The sequence below is a fragment of the Clavelina lepadiformis genome, chromosome 7, assembly GCF_947623445.1.
Source record: "Clavelina lepadiformis chromosome 7, kaClaLepa1.1, whole genome shotgun sequence".
Taxonomy (NCBI): Eukaryota; Metazoa; Chordata; class Ascidiacea; order Aplousobranchia; family Clavelinidae; genus Clavelina; species Clavelina lepadiformis.
In genome coordinates, this window is record NC_135246.1 from 215,278 (window position 1) to 229,022 (window position 13,745).

General features: G+C 37.7%; 2 protein-coding genes across 2 annotated transcripts; both read right to left on the reverse strand.

Annotated features, from left to right (window-relative positions):
* Positions 1-4,390: 4,390 nt before the first annotated feature.
* Positions 4,391-5,476, reverse strand: LOC143465340 (uncharacterized). Its single transcript, XM_076963573.1, has 2 exons — positions 4,865-5,476; positions 4,391-4,707 (listed from the first exon to the last, which is right to left on the reverse strand). Exon 1 carries the CDS (start codon positions 5,362-5,364, stop codon positions 4,876-4,878), a length of 489 nt encoding a protein of 162 aa, XP_076819688.1. The 5' UTR covers positions 5,365-5,476; the 3' UTR covers positions 4,391-4,707; positions 4,865-4,875.
* Positions 5,477-10,373: 4,897 nt separating this feature from the next.
* On the reverse strand, positions 10,374-11,422 carry LOC143465545 (uncharacterized). The gene is made up of 2 exons (XM_076963898.1): positions 10,741-11,422; positions 10,374-10,573 (listed from the first exon to the last, which is right to left on the reverse strand). Exon 1 carries the CDS (start codon positions 11,259-11,261, stop codon positions 10,752-10,754), a length of 510 nt encoding a protein of 169 aa, XP_076820013.1. The 5' UTR covers positions 11,262-11,422; the 3' UTR covers positions 10,374-10,573; positions 10,741-10,751.
* Between the last annotated feature and the right edge of the window lie 2,323 nt (positions 11,423-13,745).

The following is a 13,745-nucleotide window of genomic DNA, read 5'->3' on the forward strand; positions in this document are numbered from 1 at the left end:
CGACGAATCGCAGAAGCAAAACACTCGAAACTGAAACACTGTAAGATTGAAAAATGTTGCGCAACCCTAAAATTACGTCATGGCTAAAAGCGTTGTAAACGTTCGACCTCGCATCACTTGCTCTATAGCGCCGAATTATACGGCAAAACGGCAAAACGTGTGCCCGCTTATACTAATTGGTTCACAATTGTTTTCAATATATTTTGCGAGTTTTGATAGGTATTATAATGGTGGTGTTGTCATTGTATATAATGGCAGTGACGTCATAAGTTTTGAAACCATGGGGTAAAATTAACACAGCTCATGTAAATTCTCCTGCTTCTTAAAAGTCTAATAATTTCAGTCAAATCAATTCGACCGCTGATGTCATGGTGCGGGTATGTACGGTTAAATTCATGGTTAAATTCATGGTTAAATTCTTTCAGAAGTTTTGCAAAACAAAAAACCTCGAAACCGAAACTAAAAATACTTAAAAAGGAAACATGACAAGATTTAAAAATGTTGCGCAACCCTAAAATTACGTCATGGCTAAAAGCGCCATAAACGTTCGATCTTGTTTCACTTACTCCCGCGCCCAATCGGCTCTGTTCTGGGTTACACCTGCTCACAACAATGTGGTCAATGTGGTCATGGAGTCCCAAACTTTTGTTTGACTTTTCCTGATAAAGTGCAATTTGCTATTTTGTTCCAAAGGGGCTAGTCCGGGTCCAGCTTCAATCGCCGAATCGGGGAGTCAGCTTGGGTAAGGCATTTAAACGATTTCTATGTGTGGGACAGCATGAGGCTTAACTACCGTAGCCAGGAGCGGATCCAGAGGGGGCATCCCCTAAAATAACACTGATTTAAATAAAAATGTCTTCTAAATCCCACAAATCCTTTCAGTGTCATCATCATTTCATTTCAATCTTACGTTCATTTCTTGCACTCGATGCAACTCGTGTCAAACAAAACCAAATTTCATTTCGCAGCGCCCTCTGCTGGTTTAATGGAAGTTAAGTTGTTTTCAATTTAAAATTTCAATCTCGTTGTGGATATCTATAGGTTATTTAATATTGCGATATTGAACTATTGAAATATGCTGGCAACAGATTCCAGTTTTAACTGATCCGCTGAAAGTATCGACCGATACTACATTTTGTGCTGAAAAATTGCATTCTACCATAAATTTTGCTTTTTTCGTGAATTCAAAAAAGTTTTGATGACATCACTGCGTTTCATGGTTCTTTCAACCCTTCTGGTGCATTTTGCTGTATCCGCCCATGGCTGCGGTCACAGGCGAGTGTTGTGTAAAGTTTGTTTGACTTCAATTTTAACTGTCTTGTTACTTTACCATGCACGGAATGCGACAATATTCAGTCTAGCATGTCACACGTAACAACGTGTACAGCGGAATAGACGAAAATTAATTTGTGTAAGACTCTGCTATGGCAAAATGTTATGGTAGTTACATTGTTCTATGCGATGAAGTGATCCTGACTCCTGACTCTAAAAGGCTGCTGGTACAATAGCATGTTAGTGTTACCTTCATGTTAGCATGTTAGTGTTACCTTAATGTTAGCATGTTGGTGTTACCTTAATGTTGGCATGTTAGCATGTTAGTGTTACCTTCATGTTAGCATGTTAGTATGTTAGCATGTTAGCATGTTAGTGTTACCTTCGTTTGACGTTCTCTCTTGTAAGCTACACAGGTCCAAAACTCGGTTAATTCTTTTAACTTTTTTTCTCACTGGAAAGATCACAGAAAAACTTTTGAAATCGATATTTGCACCGAACGACAAAATGTATGACACAAATTGTCTTTGCCTTGTATCATCTGATAACAAATATTGTTTGTTACTCAACAAATATTAAGCAGGTGGGTTTTTCGATTTTCAATTTTGGTCGTTATAATTCTACAACGAGTTCCTCAAATGTGCTTTATGTCGAACTGAATGCTCTTGCTGGCGGTCACACAAATATCCCAAGCCTGTATCGTTGCTTGTTTTTTAAAAGATTTAATTGGACTTGTGCCTTTAATTTTTATTTCCGTGTTCTTAATTATGTTCATTTTCATCAATTTGTCTCATTTGTCTCAGTTGGAACTTTTAGCTATGACATCATCGGTTTACGCAACTCTCCACAGTAGATTGTAATCGCTGCGAAGATTTCATACAATCACTTAAAAGGACGTTATTGAAGCGTGTTACTCATTTACGCACCACTAACTCGACTAGCTGTTCTCTTGCGTTCTCTTCTCGCGTCCAGCTGGTTTTCCGCACAGCGGGGGGGGTGCAGCGTAACAAGAAAAATATCTAGAAATGACTCACTTTTAGAAATACTTAATTTACATTAAATTCACTTTCTTTAGTTTTACAATTATGATGTATACAGGACGCCAGATGTTTTTGCTACTAACCCGTAAAAATCTGATCAGTTTACGACGTATAGTTTTCTAGTAATTAACGATTGAAAATGTGTGTGCGGTGTCGGCCACACCTAGTTAAAATAGTGAAGTCGCGAGCCTGGTTAGGATAGGGTCACAACCACTACCAGTCATTTTTTTACAAAGCAGTAAGACATTGTATTGTATTGTATTGTATTGTTTATTTTTCGCCATTAACTGTGCGAAGCGACAATTACGATGCTAACCGTTGTAGAATAATAAAACGCATGCTTACGAACAATTAACGAGCCGGAAAAAGCGACAGAGACCAATTAAGGGTTTAAAACACGCAAGATAGCAATAATAGAAAGCTTCTATAAGATGGTAGGTTAGCATTGCCACCAAACCGACAAAATAATTCCTAAGTTTAACGAATTTAAAACAAAAATATCACAAACAACTACACAAATTTGAAATGTAGAGTTTATGTGCCCTAAGATTAAAAGTACGGATATTAAAAACCGAAATGAACATATAAAGTTACATAGTTTGGTTAAAGAGACAATGTGAGTCTTGAGCGCACAACAAATGGATGGTTAATGCAAAAGCAGCCTTCAAATTAAACTTTATTTTGTTAAGCTGTTACAATAATCCCAACACTGGAATATTCAAGATTTTGTTCTGTTTATGAATTATTGGCTAATTGTCTATGAACCATTCTTTTCAAGCAGAATAAAATGGGACAGCGGCTGAAAAATAAAACGTGCAAACAAGTAAATATTCAGAAACGAATTGTTCAGAACAAGAAGGTGCCTTTTACCGTTTGCTTTTATCCGTCTCATAGCACCTCTAACAACAACGCCTGTTTCGTGCCTTTGGCTGTTGTTTGCACAATTTGCGCGTCTGCCCAGTTTGACCTCAAGTGACCTACTCACGATATGACGTAACCTGCTGTAGTGATTTTCCTTTACAGCTCATAGGTGTTATCCGCAGTAGGTACACAAGCTTATTTTAAAGTGAGTGGCTAAAGGCATAAACCAGTTCGATCCTGACAAGACCGGACTTAAATGCAGAAACAAAAGTTAACAAGGTGCAATGTTCTCAGAAGAATCTCCACAAAGACTTTGGGAGAAAACTGAACCAAATCGGGTTAGTTATTTACATGCTGATGTAAGTCTAAATATAACTTACTGGTTACCTTGCAAACCTAGATAAGATTGACAACCGCTTCAATAGCGTGGCCCGTTTTACTGCTCGCTTTGCTGGGCACCACGTTATTTACAGCCATAGCATTGTTTTTGTTGGTCACATCACCTGTCTTAGATCGGTCGGGTTGAAATGCTGTTCATCAAGTTTAAATTTTTCAGCCACTGTATAATCGTAAACATACATAATCCCTTTATTCTATCGTCATCATACGTCATAGCAAATTGTTAGCTCTAATTGCTTCGTTGTTATATTTTTTGGCGCTATCCTCGTAGCATTATTGCTTTTGTGCATTTCATTCCAGCCGTTTTTCTCCTTTTTCCTGGAATGAAAAAAATATAACGGTTGTTGAACAAAATAAATCTTCCCGCAAGTTGGCGCAAATGAATTACTGCATTTATTGCGGGCGGCAGAGAGGCTGAAGTTCATCTTGGGTTGACTGTTTATTTCAGCCCAGTCTTGTCGATGGCAGTGACGTCGCAAAATAAGTTTGAAATAACTAAGATATATCTCAAATCGCCAAGTTAAAATTTCGAGTTTTTAACATCGCGTCACACAAACGTAGCAAATGGTTGAGCGCGCTGTCAGCTAAAGTTGGTAAAACCTAAACAATCTGTGCCGGCTACTCATAGTTGAACTGGAAAAAAATTGAAGTAGGTTTTTTATTTCGAAAACAGCAGTGGCAGAGAAGTCAAATAAGTCGAAAGAAAAAACGTTTTCGGTGGAGATAGAGATTTTATATTTCCATTTAATTGAAAACATTTAAGAGTGTGAACCGCAGATAATCAGCTCTAAATTGTAATTGTGCGCTCGCAGCAGTGGAGTGCAAACATTTTCTTTTCAGCGTTTATCGTCTGATTAATTTATTGCTTTTATATTAATGGCTTTGTCAATTTCAAGACACTCTGTATAATAATAAAAAAACAATCCAAGCAAATGAATCAACAACATTTTTATTGACATTTCACAGAAAATCCGGAGGTTATACATTTGAAGCGTATCACAACTCATAATCGAACATTAACTCATGATTCTACAACAACGCGGTTAAATTTAATCTGTGATTTATTTTTTCTAATTTGTCTGGTTGATTCCTGCCGTCTTGGCAATATTCTTTGTACAATCTTCGTAGAAAAGATCTAGAGAACAAGAAGTTGGTTAACTTGGCGTTAGTGATAAATTTAATAGTTTTCTTGGGGTAGTTTCTCTTTATACCGTACATAACCAATGCACAAATTCTCATAAATGAGTACTTATTGTGTCATAGTTTTTTATTTAAATATTGTCGAATCTTACTTTTTGTGGAATCATGCTCGATCCACCGCGCTACTCGTCTTTTGTATTTCTTCTTCAAAAGATTTGCCAACTTCTTCAACATCTCCAACAGACTTTTCAACATCTCCAACAGACTTTTCAACATCACCAACAGACTTTTCAACATCACCAACAGACTTTTCAACATCTCTGAAAGCCTTTTCAACATCTCCAACATCGTTTTTAACAACTTTTACAACGTTTTCAACATCTTTGAAAGCCTTTCCAAAATCACCCTTTTTAACATCTCCAACAACGTTTTTAACATCTCCAACAACGTTTTTAACATCTCCAACAATGTTTTCAACATCCCCCACAGACGTTTCAGCTTCTTGATCAAACGTTTCAACATCTTCAGCAACGTTTTCAACATCTTTTTTAGCTTTTCCAAGTACCCCTTCAAAAAATTTCCCGGCTTTGCTGAAACGTTCTCCCAGGCTGCTCTCGCCTCCTTGTCTGTCAACTTTTTCATCGCTGGACATGGCTAATATTTGGTGGTCGTGCTTCAATACAAAACAAATTCTTTCGTTGCAATTCTTGCTGAGCTCCTGTCTCTAAATTTTGCACTCAGCAAGAACTGATGTTGGTTATAAAGCTTCAATGTGCTCAAACATCTTTTTTTTCACTTTTCTGACGGCGTCATTTCGTCACTTACATATTTCAGACGTTGAGAAAAATCCGACGAACCGCAGAAGCAAAACACTCGAAACTGAAACACTGTAAGATTGAAAAATGTTGCGCAACCCTAAAATTACGTCATGGCTAAAAGCGTTGTAAACGTTGGACCTCGCATCACTTGCTCTATAGCGCCGAAGTATACGGCAAAATGGCAAAAACGTGTGCCCGCTTATACTAATTGGTTCACAATTGTTTTCAATATATTTTGCGAGTTTTGATAGGTATTATAATGATGGTGTTGTTATTGTATATAATGGCAGTGACGTCATAAGTTTTGAAACCATGGGGTAAAATTAACACAGCTCATGTAAATTCTCCTGCTTCTTAAAAGTCTAATAATTTCAGTCAAATCAATTCGACCGCTGATGTCATGGTGCGGGTATGTACGGTTAAATTCATGGTTAAATTCATGGTTAAATTCTTTCAGAAGTTTTGCAAAACAAAAAAACCTCGAAACCGAAACTAAAAATACTTAAAAAGGAAACATGACAAGATTTAAAAATGTTGCGCAACCCTAAAATTACGTCATGGCTATAAGTGCCATAAACGTTCGATCTTGTTTCACTTACTCCCGCGACCAATCGGCTCTGTTCTTGGTTACACCTGCTCACAACAATGTGGTCATCATTCATGGAGTCCCAAACTTTTGTTTGACTTATCCTGATAAAGTGCAATTTGTTATTTTGTTCCAATGGGGCTAGTCCGAGTCCAGCTTCAATGGGCGAATCGGGGAGTCAGCTTGGGTAAGGCATTTAAACGATTTCTATGTGTGGGACAGCATGAGGCTTATCTACAGTAGCCAGGAGCGGATCCAGAGGGGGCATCCCCTGAAATAACACTGGTTTAAATAGAAATCTCTTCTAAATCCTACAAATCCTTTCAGTGTCATCATCATTTCATTTCAATCTTACGTTCATTTCTTGCACTCGATGCAACTCGTGTCAAACAAAACCAAATTTCATTTCGCAGCGCCCTCTGCTGGTTAATGGAAGTTAAGTTGTTTTCAATTTAAAATTTCAATCTCGTTGTTGATATCTACTGGTTATTTAATATTGCGATATTGAACTATTGAAATATGCTGGCAACAGATTCCAGTTTTAACTGATCCGCTGAAAGTATCGACCGATACTACATTTTGTGCTGAAAAATTGCATTCTACCATAAATTTTGCTTTTTTCGTGAATTCAAAAAAGTTTTGATGACATCACTGCGTTTCATGGTTCTTTCAACCCTTCTGGTGCATTTTGCTGTATCCGCCCATGGCTGCGGTCACAGGCGAGTGTTGTGTAAAGTTTGTTTGACTTCAATTTTAACTGTCTTGTTACTTTACCATGCACGGAATGCGACAATATTCAGTCTAGCATGTCACACGTAACAACGTGTACAGCGGAATAGACGAAAATTAATTTGTGTAAGACTCTGCTATGGCAAAATGTTATGGTAGTTACATTGTTCTATGCGATGAAGTGATCCTGACTCCTGACTCTAAAAGGCTGCTGGTACAATAGCATGTTAGTGTTACCTTCATGTTAGCATGTTAGTGTTACCTTAATGTTAGCATGTTGGTGTTACCTTAATGTTGGCATGTTAGCATGTTAGTGTTACCTTCATGTTAGCATGTTAGTATGTTAGCATGTTAGCATGTTAGTGTTACCTTCGTTTGACGTTCTCTCTTGTAAGCTACACAGGTCCAAAACTCGGTTAATTCTTTTAACTTTTTTTCTCACTGGAAAGATCACAGAAAAACTTTTGAAATCGATATTTGCACCGAACGACAAAATGTATGACACAAATTGTCTTTGCCTTGTATCATCTGATAACAAATATTGTTTGTTACTCAACAAATATTAAGCAGGTGGGTTTTTCGATTTTCAATTTTGGTCGTTATAATTCTACAACGAGTTCCTCAAATTTGCTTTATGTCGAACTGAATGCTCTTGCTGGCGGTCACACAAATATCCCAAGCCTGTATCGTTGCTTGTTTTTTAAAAGATTTAATTGGACTTGTGCCTTTAATTTTTATTTCCGTGTTCTTAATTATGTTCATTTTCATCAATTTGTCTCATTTGTCTCAGTTGGAACTTTTAGCTATGACATCATCGGTTTACGCAACTCTCCACAGTAGATTGTAATCGCTGCGAAGATTTCATACAATCACTTAAAAGGACGTTATTGAAGCGTGTTACTCATTTACGCACCACTAACTCGACTAGCTGTTCTCTTGCGTTCTCTTCTCGCGTCCAGCTGGTTTTCCGCACAGCGGGGGGGGTGCAGCGTAACAAGAAAAATATCTAGAAATGACTCACTTTTAGAAATACTTAATTTACATTAAATTCACTTTCTTTAGTTTTACAATTATGATGTATACAGGACGCCAGATGTTTTTGCTACTAACCCGTAAAAATCTGATCAGTTTACGACGTATAGTTTTCTAGTAATTAACGATTGAAAATGTGTGTGCGGTGTCGGCCACACCTAGTTAAAATAGTGAAGTCGCGAGCCTGGTTAGGATAGGGTCACAACCACTACCAGTCATTTTTTTACAAAGCAGTAAGACATTGCATTGTATTGTATTGTTTATTTTTCGCCATTAACTGTGCGAAGCGACAATTACGATGCTAACCGTTGTAGAATAATAAAACACATGCTTACGAACAATTAACGAGCCGGAAAAAGCGACAGAGACCAATTAAGGGTTTAAAACATGCAAGATAGCAATAATAGAAAGCTTCTATAAGATGGTAGGTTAGCATTGCCACCAAACCCACAAAATAATTCCTAAGTTTAACGAATTTAAAACAAAAATATCACAAACAACTACACAAATTTGAAATGTAGAGTTTATGTGCCCTAAGATTAAAAGTACGGATATTAAAAACCGAAATGAACATATAAAGTTACATAGTTTGGTTAAAGAGACAATGTGAGTCTTGAGCGCACAACAAATGGATGGTTAATGCAAAAGCAGCCTTCAAATTAAACTTTATTTTGTTAAGCTGTTACAATAATCCCAACACTGGAATATTCAAGATTTTGTTCTGTTTATGAATTATTGGCTAATTGTCTATGAACCATTCTTTTCAAGCAGAATAAAATGGGACAGCGGCTGAAAAATAAAACGTGCAAACAAGTAAATATTCAGAAACGAATTGTTCAGAACAAGAAGGTGCCTTTTACCGTTTGCTTTTATCCGTCTCATAGCACCTCTAACAACAACGCCTGTTTCGTGCCTTTGGCTGTTGTTTGCACAATTTGCGCGTCTGCCCAGTTTGACCTCAAGTGACCTACTCACGATATGACGTAACCTGCTGTAGTGATTTTCCTTTACAGCTCATAGGTGTTATCCGCAGTAGGTACACAAGCTTATTTTAAAGTGAGTGGCTAAAGGCATAAACCAGTTCGATCCTGACAAGACCGGACTTAAATGCAGAAACAAAAGTTAACAAGGTGCAATGTTCTCAGAAGAATCTCCACAAAGACTTTGGGAGAAAACTGAACCAAATCGGGTTAGTTATTTACATGCTGATGTAAGTCTAAATATAACTTACTGGTTACCTTGCAAACCTAGATAAGATTGACAACCGCTTCAATAGCGTGGCCCGTTTTACTGCTCGCTTTGCTGGGCACCACGTTATTTACAGCCATAGCATTGTTTTTGTTGGTCACATCACCTGTCTTAGATCGGTCGGGTTGAAATGCTGTTCATCAAGTTTAAATTTTTCAGCCACTGTATAATCGTAAACATACATAATCCCTTTATTCTATCGTCATCATACGTCATAGCAAATTGTTAGCTCTAATTGCTTCGTTGTTATATTTTTTGGCGCTATCCTCGTAGCATTATTGCTTTTGTGCATTTCATTCCCGCCGTTTTTCTCCTTTTTCCTGGAATGAAAAAGATATAACGGTTGTTGAACAAAATAAATCTTCCCGCAAGTTGGCGCAAATGAATTACTGCATTTATTGCGGGCGGCAGAGAGGCTGAAGTTCATCTTGGGTTGACTGTTTATTTCAGCCCAGTCTTGTCGATGGCAGTGACGTCGCAAAATAAGTTTGAAATAACTAAGATATATCTCAAATCGCCAAGTTAAAATTTCGAGTTTTTAACATCGCGTCACACAAACGTAGCAAATGGTTGAGCGCGCTGTCAGCTAAAGTTGGTAAAACCTAAACAATCTGTGCCGGCTACTCATAGTTGAACTGGAAAAAAATTGAAGTAGGTGTTTTATTTCGAAAACAGCAGTGGCAGGGAAGTCAAATAAGTCGAAAGAAAAAACGTTTTCGGTGGAGATGGAGATTTTATATTTCCATTTAATTGAAAACATTTAAGAGTGTAATTTAGCATTTTCGGTCGTTGCAGTGGTGTGTTTTGTTTAAAGTTTTAAGTTTTTATGAAATAATGCGAGTCTGATGTTATTCAGTTACACAGAATGATTGCCGCTAGATGGCATATTTGTCATAACACAAAACCCTGTAAGGTAAGCGAAGTCGTAATTGTGAGTGTCCAGTAAAGAACGTAGCAACCACAATTAAGCTAGATCCATTTTATCGCTTGTTTCACGCGAAGAGAAGATGGCGACGGTCTTCTGTTATCTTCGGAGTGAAGTTTGGCTTCGATTTGCACCAACTCACTCAATGCGCTGTGAACCGCAGATAATCAGCTCTAAATTGTAATTGTAAGCTTGCAGCAGTGAAGTGCAAACATTTTCTTTTCAGCGTTTATCGTCTGATTAATTTATTGCTTTTATATTAATGGCTTTGTCAATTTCAAGACACTCTGTATAATAATAAAAAAAATCCAAACAAATGAATCAACGACATTTTTATTGACATTACATTTCACAGAAAATCCGGAGGTTATGCATTTGAAGCGTATCACAACTAATAATCGAACATTAACTCATGATTCTACAACAACGCGGTTGAATTTAATCTGCGATTTATTTTTTCTAATTTGTCTGGTTGATTCCTGCCGCTTTGGCAATATTCTTTAACAATCTTCGTAGAAAAGATCTAGAGAACAAGAAGTTGGTTAACTTGGTGTTAGTGATAAATTTAATAGTTTTCTTGGGGTAGTTTCTCTTTATACCGTACGTAGGCTACATAACCAATGCACAAATTCTCATAAATGAGTGCTTAATTGTGTCATAGTTGTTGATTTAAATATTGTCGAATCTTACTTTTTGTGGAATCATGCTCGATCCACGGCGCTACTCGTATTTTGTGTTTCTTCTTCAAAAGATTTGCCAACTTTTTCAACATCTCCAACAGACTTTTCAACATCTCCAACAGACTTTTCAACATCTCCAACAGACTTTTCAACATCTCTGAAAGCCTTTTCAACATCTCCAACAGACTTTTCAACATCTCCAACATCGTTTTTAACAACTTTTACAACGTTTTCAACATCTTTGAAAGCCTTTCCAAAATCACCCTTTTTAACATCTCCAACAACGTTTTTAACATCTCCAACAACATTTTTAACATCTCCAACAACATTTTTAACATCTCCAGAAACATTTTCAACATCCCCTACAGACGTTTCAGCTTCTTGATCAAACGTTTCAACATCTTCAGCAACGTTTTCAACATCTTTTTCAGCTTTTCCGAGTACCCTTTCAAAAAATTTCCCGGCTTTGCTGAAACGTTCTCCCAGGCTGCTCTCGCCTCCTTGTCTGTCAACTTTTTCATCGCTAGACATGGCTAATATTTGGTGGTCGTGCTTCAATACAAAACAAATTCTTTCGTTGCAATTATTGCTGAGCTGCTGTCTCTAAATTTTGAACTCAGCAAGAACTTTTGTTAGTTATATAGCTTCAATGCGCTCAAACATCTTTTTTTTCATTTTTCTGACGGCGCCATTTTGTCACTTACATATTGCAGAATTTGAGAAAAATCCGACGAACCGCAGAAGCGGAACACTCGAAACTGAAACACTGTAAGATTGAAATATGTTGCGCAACCCTTAAGTTACGTCATGGCTAAAAGCGTTGTAAACGTTCGACCTCGCATCACTTGCTCTATAGCGCCGAAGTGACTCTGGTCTAGGCTACTGGAAACACTAAGTCAAAACTTTGTGGTCGTTTGTCGGAGAGTTTTGAAGTTTCTTGACGTTTACAGACGATGTGCAAGAATTTTGACCATGTTAGTCCCATATCAATAGGTTGGACTTGAGTTGGCATAACGCCAAAACTTGTGCCCGATTATACTAATTGGTTGACAGTTTTGAAGTTTCTTGACGTTTACAGACGATGTGCAAGAATTTTGACCATGTTAGTCCCATATCAATAGGTTGGACTTGAGTTGGCATAACGCCAAAACTTGTGCCCGATTATACTAATTGGTTTTCGATATATTTTGTGAGTTTTGATAGGTAATAGGCCTATAATGATGGTGTTGCCATTGTATATAATGGCAGTGACGTCATAAGTTTTGAATCCATGCGGTAAAATTAACACAGCTCATGTAAATTTTCCTGCTTCTTAAAACTTAGGAAACTTGATCTAATAATTTCAGTCAAATCAATTCGACCGCTGATGTCATGGTGCGGGTATGTACGGTTAAATTCATGGTTAAATTCTTTCAAAAGTTTTGCAAAACAAAAAAACCTCGAAACCGAAACTAAAAACACTTGAAAAGGAAACAAGTCATGATTGAAAAATGTTGCGTAACCCTAAAATTACGTCATGGCTAAAAGTGCCACAAACGTTCGATCTTGTTTCACTTACTCCCGCGACCAATCGGCTCTGTTCTGGGTTACACCTGCTCACAACAATGTGGTCATCATTCAAGGAGTCCCAAACTTTTGTTTGACTTTTCCTGATAAAGTGCAATTTGTTATTTTGTTCCAAAGGGGCTAGTCCGGGTCCAGCGTCAATCGGCGAATCGGGGAGTCAGCTTGGGTAAGGCATTTAAACGATTTCTATGTGTGGGACAGCATGAGGCTTAACTACAGTAGCCAGGAGCGGATCCAGAGGGGGCATCCCCTAAAATAACACTGATTTAAATAGAAATCTCTTCTAAATCCCACAAATCCTTTCAGTGTCATCATCCTTTCATTTCAATCTTACGTTCATTTCTTGCACTCGATGCAACTCGTGTCAAACAAAACCAAATTTCATTTCTCAGCGCCCTCTGCTGGTCTAATGGAAGTTAAGTTGTTTTCAATTTTCAATTAAAACTCGTTGTGGATATCTACAGGTTATTTAATATTGCGATATTGAACTATTGAAATATGCTGGCAACAGATTCCAGTTTTAACTGATCCGCTGAAAGTATTGACCGATACTACATTTTGTGCTTCAAAAATGTATTCTATGATAACTTCTGCTTTTTTCGTGAATTCTCAAAGTTTTGATGACATCACTGCGTTCTATGGTTCTTTCAACCCTTCTGGTGCATTTTGCTGTATCCGCCCCTGGCTGCGGTCACAGGTGAGTGTTGAGAAAAGTTGTTTGGCTTCAATTTTAACTGTCTTGTTACTTTACCATGCACGGAATGCGACAATATTCAGTCAAGCATGTCACACGTAACAACGTGTACAGCGGAATAGACCAAAGTTAATTTGTGTAAGACTCTGTTATGGCAAAATGTTATGGTAGTTACATTGCTCTATGCGATGAAGTGATCCTGACTCCTGACTCTAAAAGGCTGCTGGTACAATAGCATGTTAGAGTTACCTTCATGTTAGCATGTTAGCATGTTAGCATGTTAGCATGTTAGCATGTTAGCATGTTAGCATGTTAGCATGTTAGCATGTTAGCATGTTAGCATGTTAGCATGTTAGCATGTTAGCATGTTAGCATGTTAGCATGTTAGCATGTTAGTGTTACCTTCGCTCATGTATTTATCAGTCATATCATAGCCTTGTAAGCTCGACACTTAAGTCAAATCACGTCGAATCACGATATATGCAAGCACGGTGAGAAAAGCTCCAACTAGCGAGCGTAAAGTTAAATTAGTTTAGAGTTACTTGTCATCATCAGCCAGTAATAAGTCTGGCCAGTTTTATTCGCCACGACTGACTGGGATTGGAATCGAACCCACTACTTCAACGACGTTGCGCATGCGCTTTAACGTAAGTTCCTCTTGGACCGGTGGTAAAAGGTCGGGTAATTTAAGGTCATATAATGAAATCAGTTCTTGCGGGGACAGAATTATCACTGGCGGTAACTTTCACCAGTCC

Coding starts and splice junctions, on each gene's coding strand:
- LOC143465545 (XM_076963898.1), bottom strand. CDS start 11,261: ATGTCTAGCGATGAAAAAGTTGACAGACAAGGAGGCGAGAGCAGCCTG.
- LOC143465340 (XM_076963573.1), bottom strand. CDS start 5,364: ATGTCCAGCGATGAAAAAGTTGACAGACAAGGAGGCGAGAGCAGCCTG.